The 16009-nt window shown below is 40.3% G+C and overlaps 1 protein-coding gene across 1 annotated transcript in view; it reads right to left on the bottom strand.

Annotated features, from left to right (window-relative positions):
• The window catches only part of LOC129708821 (AT-rich interactive domain-containing protein 2-like), a 159474-nt gene that overhangs the window by 91234 nt on the left and 52231 nt on the right, over positions 1–16009 (bottom strand). The window contains exon 3 of the mRNA XM_055654824.1: positions 11825–11922. Within this exon, the coding sequence (XP_055510799.1) occupies positions 11825–11922 (98 nt within the window). The remainder of the gene's footprint in view (positions 1–11824; positions 11923–16009) is intronic.

The following is a 16009-nucleotide window of genomic DNA, read 5'->3' as shown; positions in this document are numbered from 1 at the left end:
CTAACTCAACATCATTCTCAATAAAGAACTAATGCACAGTGAAATTGTTTCATGATCTTCGTGGAGCCAGACTAGCAGATTCTCTGGACTATTGAATACTACTGACACCCCTACACATTTTCAAATCTATTTTCTTCAAAAATGATGTTGCAGTGTTAAAATAAATTTCACTGAACCCAGCAAATTTAGAAGGATGGGGGGGACCATCACCTGGTGAGCCAGATGAGCAACCATCAACATTTCCAAATAGCCAGGCAGCAGATTATCACTGTATTATTTTAAACTTTGATTTTTTTTCTAGATTATTTTCCCAAGAATGCCTTACGATGGGAGAATTAAGCAATTTTGCACATTGGAATCGACAAATATTTTTTTACAGCTGCAGAAAACTCAGTTACTTATCTCAATTGTGGAACCACAGTTTTCAACGCAAGTTAAATTTAACTTGCAGGTGATGAAGAGGCAGTACTTTAAACCACAAAACCACCCAGGCACTGCACTGAAGACTTTCTATAGTTGGTTTTGTAGTCTAAACAATTTGATTTGCTGGAATTTGAAGAAAGAGAACAGGCCTGGTGCAGACAACATTCTGTAGAAGATTTACAGAAACTAATCCTTTACCCATGAAATGATAACTGCTAATACGTTTTAAGTACAATATTAAACAATGAAAATAATATTTTTGAATAGTCCAATTGAAAATACTTCACCTTTCACTTTAAATCATTCAACAAGAAGTATGTTGTCTTTAAAACCAGTAATGATTTAATTAACATTCTCAACAATCACTCTTTTCCTTATCTCTGTCATCTTTCCAAAACTACAATCTTCAGTCTTTGTTTCTGCACTTCCAGTTGATTGTAAAGCCTCAACTTTTTTCAACCCCCACAGGCAACCATGTGTGTGATCATCAAATAGTTCTGTTGCCCTCCCTGTCAAACCCACATGACTAAAAGGCTTTACTGGTTAGGATGCTACAAGATGTGTAGGGGTACTGCAAGAAGCAAGGAGCCTGTGCTGAAGGAAAAAAAAAGACATCTGAGGAGCACTGCGGCCTTTGTGTTGTTTTATTATTCATCCCACCAATTCCTTGAACTTTATTTTAAGAAACTGACCGTAAGCTTTCTTGGGGATGGCTCTCAGTGAATCATCCCACAAAGAATCACAAAATAACTTTTCATAAAAATGCTTATTAGTTTATTATCCTAATACCATTGCATAAATCTGAAACATTAAGACATTTACTGTGGAAATAATTTAAAATAAAGCACCACTGATAATCTGTATAGGAATTCATTAAACATCATCTGAAAAGTACATTTTGAGGTGGCCACAAGTAAGAAGTAGCAATAGATGTGGCAAACAAATACTAATTGCGGTTATCAGATAAAGCACATCTTAGTGCAGCTTTGGAAAGAGTTCAGGGAATTGTAACTGGCTGTTCCGTCATTAACCATGGAGAACAGAAAAAGTTTCTCAATACACAAGCCAAAATCAATGTGGGAAAATTGGAAATTAAGTCATGAATGATTGTATTTTCAATTTTGTTGATTACTTGATTGGTTACCTGTTCAAATAAGAAGTGAAACAAGAGTAAACAATACCTTCGGCACCCCCACTGAAACATAAAAATGACAGGCGAGCTTGCACTGTGGTCAGCTAGACCACAGGGCTTCAGTTATAAGGAGTTTGTATAGGCTTGGTCTGTTTTGCCTTCAGAGGAAGGTGAGGATTAACCTTGAGGGGTTATAAAATGAAGGACATAAATAGGGTAAATCATACTTTTTCACCAGGGCAGAGGAGTTTAAAACTAGATGGCAGAGGTTTAAGGTGAGAGGTAAGATTTATGGGGGATCAGACGGAAAATAATAGGTGGTAGCTGTATATATAACGAGCTGTACAGAAAGTGGTAGTAGCAGATTCAGATTCAGATTCTGTACAGAAGTAGTAATAAAACGGTAATAGCAGGTAATATTACAACTTTTAAAATACATTAGAACAGGTACAATAATGCGAAAGATTTAGAGGAACATGTACCAAACACATGCTAATGGGTAGGAAGGCATTGTAAACGCTGGTTTCAACCGAAGATAGACAAAATGCAGGAGTAACACATTTTGCACAGTAGCATCTCTGGAGTGAAGGAATGGGTGATGTTTCAGGTCGAGACCCTTCTTCAGGCAAATGGGAACAGCTTAGAGAGGCGTCTTGTTTGGCGTGTATTAGTTGGGAAGAACAGCCTGTTCGCATGCAATGTAAAACCCCAGGATTATTTACATGATGGAATTAAAATTCATTTATTGCCATGATTAGATTCGAATTCCCATCTTTACACCGTCCAGCAGCATAATCATACCATTAACATTCTGTTATATGGTGTGCAAAATGAGAAAAGGCTTAGTAAGTTGGAATAAACAAGGTATGATGTAACAGAAGCATAGAACAAGGTTTCTGCAACGGGTAGGCCAAGTCATCGACAGATCATGTGAACTACTTCTCTGTCCACAGATGGTGCCCAATTCAAATTCTTCCAGAATTTTTAGTATTGTTTTCAGGTCATAGTCTTTGCCACATACACTCACTCCTACATTCACCAAGACATTTGCCACCAAAGCTGAAGCATGCGCTAAAAAATTATTGTTGAACAACTACTTCAAGTGGCCAATGCTGGCTGAATGTCACAAAATTGAAGAACAGTTGTTAGGACCGGATAGAAAATGGAGAGAGTTATCCTATGGAGATATTTAACGAGGAGCACGGTGATTTTAATTGCACTGAAAAAAACGGTGGAGATTAGTTAACAAGGTACGCTGAGCAATGAAGGATGCCTTGTTCATTAATTAAGAAACATTGTAATAACGTGGTCTCGAAACAATATTCCAACATTCAAATTTGAGAATCACGTTTGTTTTGCTGGGAAGTGCTATATTATGTTAATTCTTAAATGTTGCAGATTCCAACTTGACTACCGAGTCAAGCTACAAGGAGAAAAAATTAAGACTTGAAACACAGCGCCCAGGATAAAATACTTTAAGAACCACTGGGGAAATAACTTACTCTATGAACCAAATCATTCTCTAATTATCCTGCTATAAGAAACGCCTGCAAGCACTGTTTATTGGAGAATTCAAGACAGGAAATCTCAACCCAAGCAGGGCTTATACATTGAAAACTTCCAAAAGCATTCCAGACTGAAGAAGATTAATTTACAACTCAGATCTCAAGTCCAGACATAATTCAAATGAGGCACAAGTATGCTGACTTATGAGTTTGTAAAACATGAACCCTGTTCAAGACACAAAGACCAGTGAAGCACAAAGATGAATGAACACCTGACACGGGCACAAGAAAGATCTTCAAAATGTGCTGAATATCCCATCATTTCCTTTGCCTCGATTATTCAAATGTACTATAAGTTTAAGTTTGCATATCAACTGAAAATTCAGGTATATCCAGGTTAATTACTGAATGATTGCCACTTATTTGCATGTTCAAATTCTAGTGCACCAATGTCAAACTATTTTCTGTGAACTAATTCGTTTGAAGCAATCTGATGGATAACAGCATGAAGTAATAGCCCATACAAAAACAGGGAAAAAATTGCTGGAGTAACTCAGGCAGCATCTCTTGAGAACATAGATAATGTTTTGAGTCAGAACCCTTCTTCAGACTGATTGTGATGGGGTGGGGGGGGAATAAGAGCTGGAAAAGAGGGGCAGGTCAAATCCTGGCAAGTTCTAGGCGAACACAACAAGCAAGGGGTAATTTATAAGTAGATGGTTGAACAAAGGCCAGAGATGCAAATTCTAAAGATGTGAGATAATGATACAAAGGTTGTGAATTATAAAGCCAGAGGATGGAATGAAGACAGAATGGAAGGGGGCCAAGCGCAGCCTCTGTGATCATTTTGCCCAACACTGGCTGTCCGTCTAGGCCTACTGGATTTCCCAGATGCTAACCATTTAACTCTTCTTCCCATTTACATACCTTTCTGCCCTGTGCCTCCTCCATTGCCAGAGTGAGGCCAAACTTAAACTGGAGGAACAGCATCTCATATTCTGCCTGGGTAGCTTAAAACTCAACAGTATGTACATTGAATGCTCCAATTTTAGGTAACTTAGCAAAACCCACCCATCCCCTCCTATTTCCCCCCCCCCCCTCCCTCCCTCCATCTCGTCCCTGTGCCCCACCCAGACTCGCAACCATTTTTTCCTCCCCCTCCATTTCATTTTCTGGCTGCACAATTGTAACACTTCTAACCTTATCTCTCACCATCAGTCTTTTCATCCCTTGCCTTTGTCCAACCATCTGCCTATCCAAAACTTCATTCGACTGTATCCACCCATCGCTTGCTGGACTTTGTCCTGCCCCTCCTCTCTTCCATCTTTCTTCCCTCTCCCATCGCAATCAGTCGGAAGAAGGGACCTGACCCAAAACATCATCTATCCGTGTTCTCCAGGAATGCTGCTTGACCAGCTGAGTTACTCCAGCAATGTATTTTTTTTTGTAAACCAGCTTCTGCATTTCTTGTTTATACAAGCAGAAACAGCCCAAAATCATACTGACAAAAGCAGCAAGATCTGATAACATATCAGCAGAATATAACCAGGGAAACTATAACACTGGCAGCATTTAATGCTATACTTACAACAGCAGAACTACTGAGAAAAAAACTGTCAAGAGCATTCATGATTCAAATTCATTCTTTGTACTCCAATACACCATCTATACTTATCATTCTGCTATTTTTTAGTGGAGGTGTTCGGCGAAACGATCGTCCAACCTCCACTTAGTCTACCCGATGTAAATCAGCTGACATCTGGAGCAGCGGATGCAGTAGATGAGGTTGGAGGAGATACAGGTGAACCTTTGTCGCACCTGGAACGACTGCTTGGGTCCTTGAATGGAGTCGAGGGGGGAGGTGAAGGAACAGGTGTTGCATTTCTTGCGGTTGCAACGGAAAGTGCCCGGGGAGGGGGTGGTACGGGAGGGAAGGGAAGAATTGACAAGGGAGTTGCGGAGGGAGCAGTCTTTGCGGAAGGCAGACATAGGGGGAGATGGGAAGATGTGGCGAGTGGTGGGGTCACATTGGAGGTGGCGGAAATGGCGGAGGATTATTTGTTGTATTTGCCGGCTGGTGGGGTGAAAAGTGAGGACTAGGGGGACTCTGCCCTTGTTGCGAGTGCCCCTAGTCCAATGCCCTGGTGTGGAATGTCTCATTCAGGCATATCCAGAAGAATGTACAAGAAAATCAAACCAAACATACTTAAAGGAAAACTGTACAAAAGGAGTGCAGTGTTCAGTAAATATTTGATTTAAGAACAGCAAATTATCAACATCAACAATTTAAATATCAAAATAGGGAACAAAGCAGAGTCAAGAAAAAGTTAAAAGTGAACTGCCACCAATTTGAACAGATCACATTTTTTTAAATGTTTTTATTAAAGCTGACTGTGAACCAACATGTGACATGAACTAAATATTATTATATTTATATCATAATGACACTAAATACAATCAATACAACATAAATAAACAGGTCAGGTGAATTAGAAATCACCAAAGAAAGGCAGGACAAGCTTACCTTTTCAACTTTATTGACTAGTGCTTTGTTCATCAACAACAGTGCCTTTACCTTCAGATTTTGAATGCATTTAACCTAAGATCTTAGAGCGGAGCAAGATAGGTCACTCCTGCGAAATACAATGGGCTGACGTGCAGTACGCTACGGAGGAGATCCTGGGCATTTTTCCCCGCCCATTTTAGTAACTATCTGACCCGACCCGACTAGCAGTGTAATCAATGTTGCGGGGCATCAGTTTGTGTGTGTGTTATAGGATTCGATTCATAATTCTGTCAGTTCATACTTCTTGTCAAGAATAAAATTTGACTCTGGTAATTGTCTTTTTTAAATTTTTTTTAATCATTTCTTTTTAAAATGAAAGCTTTTTGATTTTTTGTAGTAACCAGAACAACCCGACCTGACCCGAATCGCAGGGTAAATTAACGTTGCGGGGGAAGTTTTTGTGTGTGATATAGGGTTAGATTCCTAATTCTGTTAGTTCATTCTTGTTAAAGAATAAAATGTTTATAAACACACATACATGAATGCGATATAAATGTATATAATCATGTACACACAATTATATTTCTTCTGATTTTTATATCCAATGATGAACTTTATTTGAGACTAGACAAGGGACATTAAATAAGAAACATTGTAACCCCCCCCAGGCACTCCCTCGCCTCCCCCCACACTACAATGTCTCCCCCCCTCCTATGCCCCTCTCCCCGTTGCCCCGGGCCGCACACTCCTTCTCCCCGGGCCGCGCACCTCTTTGCCCCAGGCCACACACCCCCACTCTCCCAGGCCGCGCACTCCCTCTCCCTGGGCTGCGCACTCCCTCTCCCCGCTGCCCCAGGCCGCGTACTCCTTCTCCCCGCCCAAGTCAAAGACCAAAGCAAAGATACGGGAGCGGAGGCGGAAACAAAGATCCGATCTTTGGCCGGAAGCAAGATGGCGGAACAAGATGGCGGAGGCTGGTTGCTAAAATGGGTCCTATAATCACCCATGAATCTGCCCATGACCGTACTACACGTTTGCGTGAGAGTAACCCATCTTGCTCCGCTCTAAGATCTTTGCATTTAACTACAAACATTACAATCATGTGCCTGAATCTTGGAGCAATACCATCCTCTTAACTTCAAAGTCAAAGTAGCCTTTATTGTCAAAGTAGCCCATGCAACAGTTCAGGGCATCGATACAAATGTGGAAGCCCAAAATGTCCTCTCAGCCAATTCACGAGGATTTTCCAGTTGAGCTCTGACACTGAATTCTAAGTGCAAAATAATGATGGAAGATAGTCTGCCTTTTCTGTGTTAGATTACATCTGTTGAGGTCTGAGCAAGTCTACAATGAGGACCTCCTCCAATTATAAGCAGGCTTATAGTTAGGTACTGGTACGTGCTGATCACAAAGCAATCTACAGAAATAAATGCTAGTTATTAAGTCAGAAATCTAAAAAGATTTTGTTACCTGTATTTCATAGAATTAGATCCTATTGTATCATCTATTCATTTGAGCTTTTCCTTTAATATGTTGAATTTCAGTATAGCGTAAAACAGGCCGGTTAAACCATGTCTGTAGTAACTCTTTGTAGAGCAATACACTCAATCCCATTCACCTGAATAGTTTTTACCTTGAAAATTTTCTTCAATTCTCTTTAAAAAGTCACAACCAAATTAACGTCTGCAACACTTTCACAATTCACACCAGCTACATGCCACAGGCTGCATTAAAACTTTCCTCACATCCCCACCCACACTTATGCCAATTACTTCAAATCCAAAGCCATTAATCCTTGGATAAAGAGAACAGAATGACCCAAAACTCACTGACACTGTTGCTCTGCCAGAACATTGGCGATCCAGAAGCAAAGAGCCAACCTCACTCACCCAAAGCACCATTCTGGTATGGAAGAAGCTCTGACAATTTAATCAAGAGGCATTGCTCCCCAAAATACTCCCAAGTGCCACCAGACACATCTCCGTTGGCACCTTTACTAGCTACAAATGTTTAGTTTAAGTTTACATATACAGCATGGAAACAGGCCCTTCAGCACACTGTGTGCATGCTGACCATTGATCACCCATTCATACCAGTTCTATGTTATCCCACTTTTGCATTCATTCCCTATATACTTCAGACAATTTACAGAGGCCAAATAACCTACAAACTCACACATCATAGGGATGTGGGAGGAAACCAGTGCATCCGGAGGAAATGTGACAATAAACTAAGCTGAAACTGAAACCAACGTGGTCACGTGCAAACTCCATTCAGACAGCATCCAAGGCAGAAATGAATCATTTTCCCATTAGGAGGCAAACCATAGCAGGTGGTGTACTGCAGGGAAAGGTGATGGGGCCACATACTCTTTATGAATATGGCTTGGATGGGGCAATAACTGCTGGATTTACCGATGACACATAGATAAGAAGAAAGTAGTAGAAGGCAACAGTGGCTTCAATAGAAAATAAACAGTTTATTCGAGTGGGCAAAGATAGGTAAAGTGAAGTAGAGTTTATTTCACATACCTAGAGAAATAAAACACCTGGTAAATGGAACATAATGGAGAGAAAAAATGAGGGTGTGAAGGCCTGCTCATCAAAAGCATATAAAGTGGAGGTAGATAAAGTTTTTAAATTTTGTTCCTTGTACCTTTCGAAGAGTCCACCAGGCACTATACTGGAAGTTGGACAATCTTACACTGGACAATTTTTACATTTATCAAGCCACTTGACCAATAACCTTTTATTTCTTTGGAATGTGGGAGGAAACCGAAGATCTGGGAGAAAACCAACGCAGGTCACGGGGAGAACGTACAAACTCCGTACAGACAGTGCCCGTAGTCGGGATCGAACCCGGGTCTCCAGCGCTGCATTTTGCTGTAAGGCAGCAACTCATAGATTCATCTGTCTGGGGGGGCGCCATCTTGGGGCACGGCTGCTAGCTAGCAGCTGTCCGTCTTTTTTCACTTTTTTCTTTAATTTCTAGTGAGTTACAGTGTTTGTTTTTAGGAGGTCTAGACTTTTTTATGTGGTGGGAGGGGGGAGGGGGAAGGGGGAAACTACTTTCTAGGTCCCTACCAGGGCGGAGAGGCAGCTTTTCTCCGGGCTGCACCTTCGACCCGTCCTCGCGGCCTACCAGCGGGCCTGGAGTGGCGTTTTCCCGAGGGGACCGCCCAGCACCTCGGCTTCGGCGGCGGCACAGTGCTGGAGCGCTATCGCGGAGCGGGCGATGCCTTGCCTGGGTCGCCGCGCTGGAGCTCCAGTGAGCTGAAGACCGCCGATAAAAACATCGCGGAGCTGCGGAGCGGGCAGTTGCGGCGCTGACTTCAACATCTGGAGCATGGGATCTCTCGTTGAGATCGCCAGTGGTGGAGCTCCAACCGTCGCGGCCTTGTCGGCTTCGGAAGCCGCAGTCTCCGGTAAGGAAGCGGCCGTTCCAGGTGTCCCTAGCCGCTGAGAGGACTCTCCCGACGCCGGAGCACCTTCTCTTGGCGAGAACGGCCTGGAACATCGGGCCTCCGTAGAGGCAACTGGAGGCCTCAATTGGTCCGACTATGGGTGAACTGGGATTGGGGACTGGACATTGTGCCTTCCCCCATAATGGTAACCATTGTGGGGGGATGTTTCTATGTTAAAGATCCTTATTGTTCCGTTTCCAAGATGGCTGCCGGAAGGGAGAGTGAACGCTGGCGCGATTAGCTGCCGCTGCTCTCTTTGAATTGTGTCTTTGAATTGTGTCTTTGAATTGTGTATTGTTGATGTCTTTACTATGTATCTTTTATTTTTTTTTAAAATTTTTTTATTTTTTTATTTTTTTTTTTTTGTCATTGTTTTTTTGTTTTGTTTCATTCCGCTTACATGTTTTGTATTTTGTTTTCTAAATTTTGTAAGGTGTCCTTGAGAGTCTTGAAAGGCACCCATAAATAAAATGTATTATTATTATTAACTCTACCGCTGCGCCACTGACTTGAGGACTGTGACACACAAGAATTAAAGCCTGGGATAGATTAGCCATGAATGCAGGCCAAGCTTGATGGACCAGGTAAACTACCAGCCCTTCCTTCTTGTGCACTTGAGACAGGGCAGATGTTGAGAGGGCATTTCCTCTTATGGAGAATCCAAAAGTTAATAGCCACTGTTACTAATAAGTGAATCCTTATTTTTAAACAAATATGTGGTGATTTTTTCCTCTCTCAGGGGTCTGGAGTGTTTTTTTAACCATTTTTAAGACACAGCCAGATGGATACATGATTAGCAAGGGTACCAGAGGTAGGCGGAAATGTTCTTCCTTCCAAGACACATCACTTCACACATCTGTATTAAATTTTCATCTGCCACATGAATATTCTTTTTATCATGCATCTATGTCTTTGTATCTATCACAATGCACCCAACTACATTTTGCCCTTGCAATCTGTAATAAAACAAACCTCTACACACCCAAGTCCAAAACACACATATATATCAAACAGGAACTGCCCCAAACACCTACTCTTAAATTTCCCTTTAATTCCGAAGACTACAGTCAGATCAATCATCTTATTGAATGTCAGAGCCATTTCAGTGTTTCAAGTGACCTACTCCAGCACTAAGCTCATACAAAATTGTGCCAATTCCTCACTTTTGTACAGCATTTATGATACCCAGGATCCATGATTTTTTCTAAATCATATATTATCCCCCAAGTTACCTTCAAAGATTTATGCCTATGCAGGCTTTCGATGCTTCCCCTTCTCTAGAATTGCACTATTAAGACTATTTTGTCTTTATTTGTTCTTCCTTCCAAGATGCATGGAAGACTTCACACATCTGTTTTAAATTTTAATCTGCCACATAAATATTCATTCCATCGTGCCTCTATGCCTTCTAATCTATCACAATACATCTCAGTCCATATAGCCCTTGCAATCTGTGATAAAATAACCCCCTGCACATACATGTTCAAAGCATTAGTATATAATCAAACAGGCACTGTCACCAACAACAACTCTTGGGTATCACACATACCTACTTCCTTTCAGTCTGAAAAATATTTTTTTTTTTTCCAGGGCTGTTTTCTATTCCCAAACTTCATGGGCTCTAATCCTCCTAACCAGAGACAGACCTAATGCATTATTTTCATCAATCTCTTATCCCATCAAAAATGAATAGGTTACACAAACATGGTCTGCCTTTAACAAATCAGCGATTGCTTAATCAATTCAGACCTTAAGTGGCTATCAATATTTTGCTGATTTATAATTTCTAGAAGCTTTCTAACCTCCACATTTAAACAAGACTGCTTTGACATTGCAGGATGTCCTTGCAACACTTTCCAAAACATCACTGGCACCTCCCTTGTAATAAAGAATGTGTCCACCCATTACAGCCAGCATTTCTGCAGTTCCCATCTCAATTTTTGCAATCATCTTCCTTGGTTTTATAATATGCAATTCCACATTCCGCACTGAGGTTATAGAATCCATTCACATTTAACCGTGAAGGTTGTAAGGGGTAATTCATAAGGAATTATGGTGCAAAGCAATCTGATGAATCCAGCATTTTAATTCCATCAGTAAGCTTGGGACTTCCACAATTCACAATAAACACAATTAAGTCTTGATCTTGCACACATTTAAATTGGTAAATGCCTGCTAGATCCTGACAAAATTATTAGCTTTAAATGGTCCTGCCAAAACTTGCCCCTGACGCCTTCATAAACACGTTGTAAACAGGAATATGTTGTGTCTAATCCTACTTTTCTTAAGCTCTATTGCCATTTTTGCCATTGCAATAACTTCTCACAAGGTATCAGCAGCTCAGCCTTATTTATTACTAATACACTTTTTAAAAATATATATTTTTTGTTGTAGGCATAGTGCCTGTAAAAATGCAAGACCTCTTCCCTGGATTCTCCCTCCATTATAGATTAGAAGCATAATTTTTTGAACTTCACGACAATATTCTGGATTCTATCTATGAGTACTAAGAAGAAAGGGAATTGCATAGCCCAACAATTCATTACATTCAGTTCATTTTCAAATGCATTATACAATTGCAATAAGCCAAATTTTTCATAAAATATATAAAATGAACAAATGCAGAGGTAAAAACTGTAGTTCGGCAACGAGTGGCTAATTTGAGAAAAATACATTATCAACAATTAAATGGCTAAGCAATTTGCTTAACCTGTAAAGTTTCACACCTACTTGAGTCAGCACAGAACAATCTAACATGCAATTAGTACGACTACTCAATTCTCATTTTCACTCACCTCAGGTAGTACTGCTTCAAAGCAAACGCTGCATTGGCGCAACCTTTCGGAAAGTTGAACTCCTCCAAAAGATCTGCCCAGAGACCCTTATCTGTAACCTGAAAAATAAATTTAGGCGTATTAAGGTTGTGCAAACCAAAATTGAGACCAATTCACATATTCCTACTAATAATATTAAGTAAATCTTAAAATTACACTGGCAAAATCTATTACAGTAACTAGAGCTTAGCTCGGCTAATTAATATATCATGTGCTGACATTTTCTTTCCATGGATTAGTCAAGATTTCACATCATATTAGAAACATTGATGAGCATAAAATCAAAATTATGGTCTTAGTGGGGTATTTTTTCTTCCTATAAAGCCTCTAACAGGTGTTTTTACTTTCTGTTGAATACAAATCAACTCGTATTAAAAGCAAAATACTGCGGAGCCTGGAACTCCAACATTAAAAGCAACATTGCTCTGTAAATCATGCTGTAGTAAGTTCACAATTCTGGTCATGAACTTTAATTGCAACTGAAACAGTGATTATGCCAGAATTGTTTTGCCATATGTTATTTGACCCGAGTATATTCAAATATTTTGTGCTTTTGCATCACATTATACGACATGGAGATTAAAGATTGTAGATGTTAGAATTTGCAGCAAATAGATGTTAGAATTTGCAGCAAAATGTTAACTCAATATGTCAAGCAGCATCTGTGGAGGGAAAGTGACAGTGGACATTTTAGGTCAAAATCTTGCATCAGGAGTACAATAACGATGACAATAAGGTGCATTTCACTGCACCTTCGGGTGTATGTGACGAATAAAATTGACTTTGACTCCATAGCCTCTGGCGTAGGATTCAGTTCAGGCACCTGGGTAACTTGGTATCACACAACTGTGGGTACCACTGCACTGGTTATTCCTACTACACAGAGGCCAAACAAATATTACATATGGCAGAATATCAATATCAACCTGGAAAAAATAATTTCCATATCAGTGTATCTGTTGTCCTGCTGTAAATGTAGAACCGATTTGTCAAATAACAGTGGTTTATATAATATTCAACTTTTCATTTCATTTTAACAATTTTGAACATTTCAACGAGATCATGCCAAATTCATCTAAACCTGAGGTATTGGTTCAGATGCACTTCAATTTATCTTCATTCCATAAAAATGCATTCTAAGGAATCTATCTGGTGAACTTTCACTATTGTTTCTTAAGACAATTATATCCTTCCTTTCGCTTATAGCCTTGATCTGTATACAATATTTTAGATGGTCTCAACTAGGCTTGATATAATTACAGCAAAATGGCTCTACTTGAATCCTCTTGTAATAAAGTCCAATGCACCAGTCGTTGATGCTCACTGGATGTACAAGCTCATTTTTAGTGTACAAGGTTATCCAAGTCAAGTCACTTTTATTTCTATAGCACATTTAAAAAACAACTCTCGTTGACCAAAGTGCTTTACATTGGTGGAGGTACTAAGGTTATACAACAGTGGTTCATAGATTAATAGAAACATAAAAAATATGTGCAGGAGGAGGCCATTCGGCCCTTCGAGCCAGCACCACCATTCATTGTGATCATGGCTGATCGACCCCTATCAATAACCCGTGCCTGCCTTCTCCCCATATCCCTCGACTCCACTAGCCCCTAGAGCTCTATCTAACTCTCTCTTAAATCCATCCAGTGATTTGGCCTCCACTGCCTTCCGTGGCAGGGTATTCCATAAATTCACAACTCTCTGGGTGAAAAAGTGTGTTAAGTACACACATAAATACATACATATAGCCCTCCCTCAGAGGACATCAAGAAAGGCTTGAGAGTAAAGAGGAGTTTTAAATCTCGACTTAAGAGTCGATGGAGGGACCTCTGAACGCAGAATATCTTTCAAATTTTCATAATTTAAAAAAAACTGCCTCTCTTTTTTAGACTTGCGCCACGGGCAAAAATTTTGAAAGCAACTCTGGGACAGCAAAAGAGATCATTGCCCAAAAGTAGAAATGAGGTGCAGATATGCAGTCATGTTAAAGACAACTTTTGATTGAATTGCAGCTCACAAATTAAGACAAGGAATAGCAGGCAACAGTTGTAAAATTTAGGAGGAAAAGATAGCAGTCATGCTGCAATCATCTGCAAGGAAAACACCACTGGCTTTTTAACCAAGGAACCATATCAAATCTAAAGTCACTGAGGTTCATGCGAACAAGATGTCCAATAGTTACCACATGGCACAAGGTTTACATTTTGTTCAGTCACTCACCAAAAAAAACAAGATATCACTGCATGAAAGTCTCAGAGGAGCAAATCTCAGCTCAACAGAACTAATACTACCAGGAAGCAAGCAGGTAAGATCATCTCTGACCCCTCTCACCCTGGCCACAAACTCTTTGAATCACTTCCCTCCAGAAGGCGACTCCGGACTGCCAAAGTCAGACATAAAAACACAATTCTTTCCCACGAGTAGTAGCTCTACTCAATAACCAAAAATCTGTAGCTCCCTTTCACTCTGGTATTTTATTTAATTCACAAGTTTAATCAATAATGTTTTATTATTAATGTTTAATGTTTTATGTATCCTTCCTAACTGTCACTGTATGTCATGTTGTCACGTGGACAGTGCACCAAGGCAATTTCCTTGTATGTGAATACTTGGCCAATAAACCTATTCATTATTCATTCATACTACTACTATTACTACTCACAAATAGCTGCAATTTTATTCCTCAAAATGCCTATTAATAACAATGCCATTAGGCATTAGACATAGTGCAGCAAAGTGTGGAGTCATGCATTTTGGTACTAGGAATAAAGGCACAGACTAGTTTCTAAAATAGGGAGAGAATCCAGAAATCGGAGGTGCAAAAGGGACTTGGGAGTGCTGGTGCAAGATTCCCAAAAAGTTACGGTAATCTGCTAGTCGAATCAGTAGTAAAGAAAGCAAACTCAACGCTAGCATTTATTTCAAGAGGGCTTGTATACAAAAACAGGGGTGTAATGTTGAGGCTCTATTAGGTGCTGGTAAGTCCGCATTTGGAATATTGAGAGCAATATTGGGTACCATATCTGAGGAAGGATGTGCTAGATCTGGAGAGGGTCCAGAGGAAGTTTACAAGAATGTTCCCAAGAATGAGTAGGTTAACCTAAGATGAGCGTTTGTCAGCACTGGGCCTGTACTTGCTGGAGGTGAGAAGAATGAGGGGGGGGGGGTGGACCTCATTGAAACATACAGAATAATGAAAGGCTTGGATGGAGTGGATGTGGAAAGGATGTCTCCACTAGTGGGAGAGTCTAGGACTGGAGGTCATAGACCCAGAATTTAAGGACATTCTTTTAGGAAGGAGACGAGGAGAAATTTCTTTAGTCAGAGGGTGGCGAATTTATGGAATTATTTGCCACAGAAGGTTGTAGAGGCCAAGTCAGTGGATATTTTTAAGGCAGACATTGATAGGTTCTTGATTAGTACAGGTGTCAGTTATGAGGAGAAGGTAGGAGAATGGGGTTAGGAGGGAGATATAGATTAGCTATTATTGAATGGCAGAGTAGACTTGGTGGGCCAATTGACCTAATTTTGCTCCTAACACTTATGACTATTGAAAAACTTACAGCCACCAATGAAAACATTATCCTAACAGTTTTATTTAAATTTGGAGTACATAAAATCAGATTTTGACTGTAATTCATGTTTGGAAATCCTCTGCAAATGCCCAAGTAAAGAAAGGGTAATGGGTAATAGTATTAGTTACATTATCTGCATTACCTCTTCTTTAGAAGTGGCTAATCACCAGTACTGTACACGGTTAAGCACAATTATTAAACATCTGAATATATGGAAAGTAGACAAAATTGCTTGAGAAACTCAGTGGGTGCAGCAGCATCTATGGAGCGAACGAAATAGGCAACATTTCAGGCCGAAACACTTCATCCTGGTGGTTCATTTTCAGCATATATTATAAGGGGTAAGAGTGTTGTAAAAACAAGCCTGAAGGCTTTGTGTCTCAATGCAAGGAGCATTCGTAATAAGGTGGATGAGTTGAATGTGCAGATAGCTATTAATGACTATGATATAGTTGGGATCACGGAGACATGGCTCCAGGGTGACCAAGGCTGGGAGCTGAACATCCAGGGATATTCAATATTCAGGAGGGATAGACAGAAAGGGAAAGGAGGTGGGGTAGCGTTGCTG

The sequence above is a fragment of the Leucoraja erinacea genome, chromosome 24, assembly GCF_028641065.1.
Source record: "Leucoraja erinacea ecotype New England chromosome 24, Leri_hhj_1, whole genome shotgun sequence".
NCBI classification, from domain to species: Eukaryota; Metazoa; Chordata; class Chondrichthyes; order Rajiformes; family Rajidae; genus Leucoraja; species Leucoraja erinaceus.
This window is presented reverse-complemented; position numbering and strand designations above follow the sequence as displayed.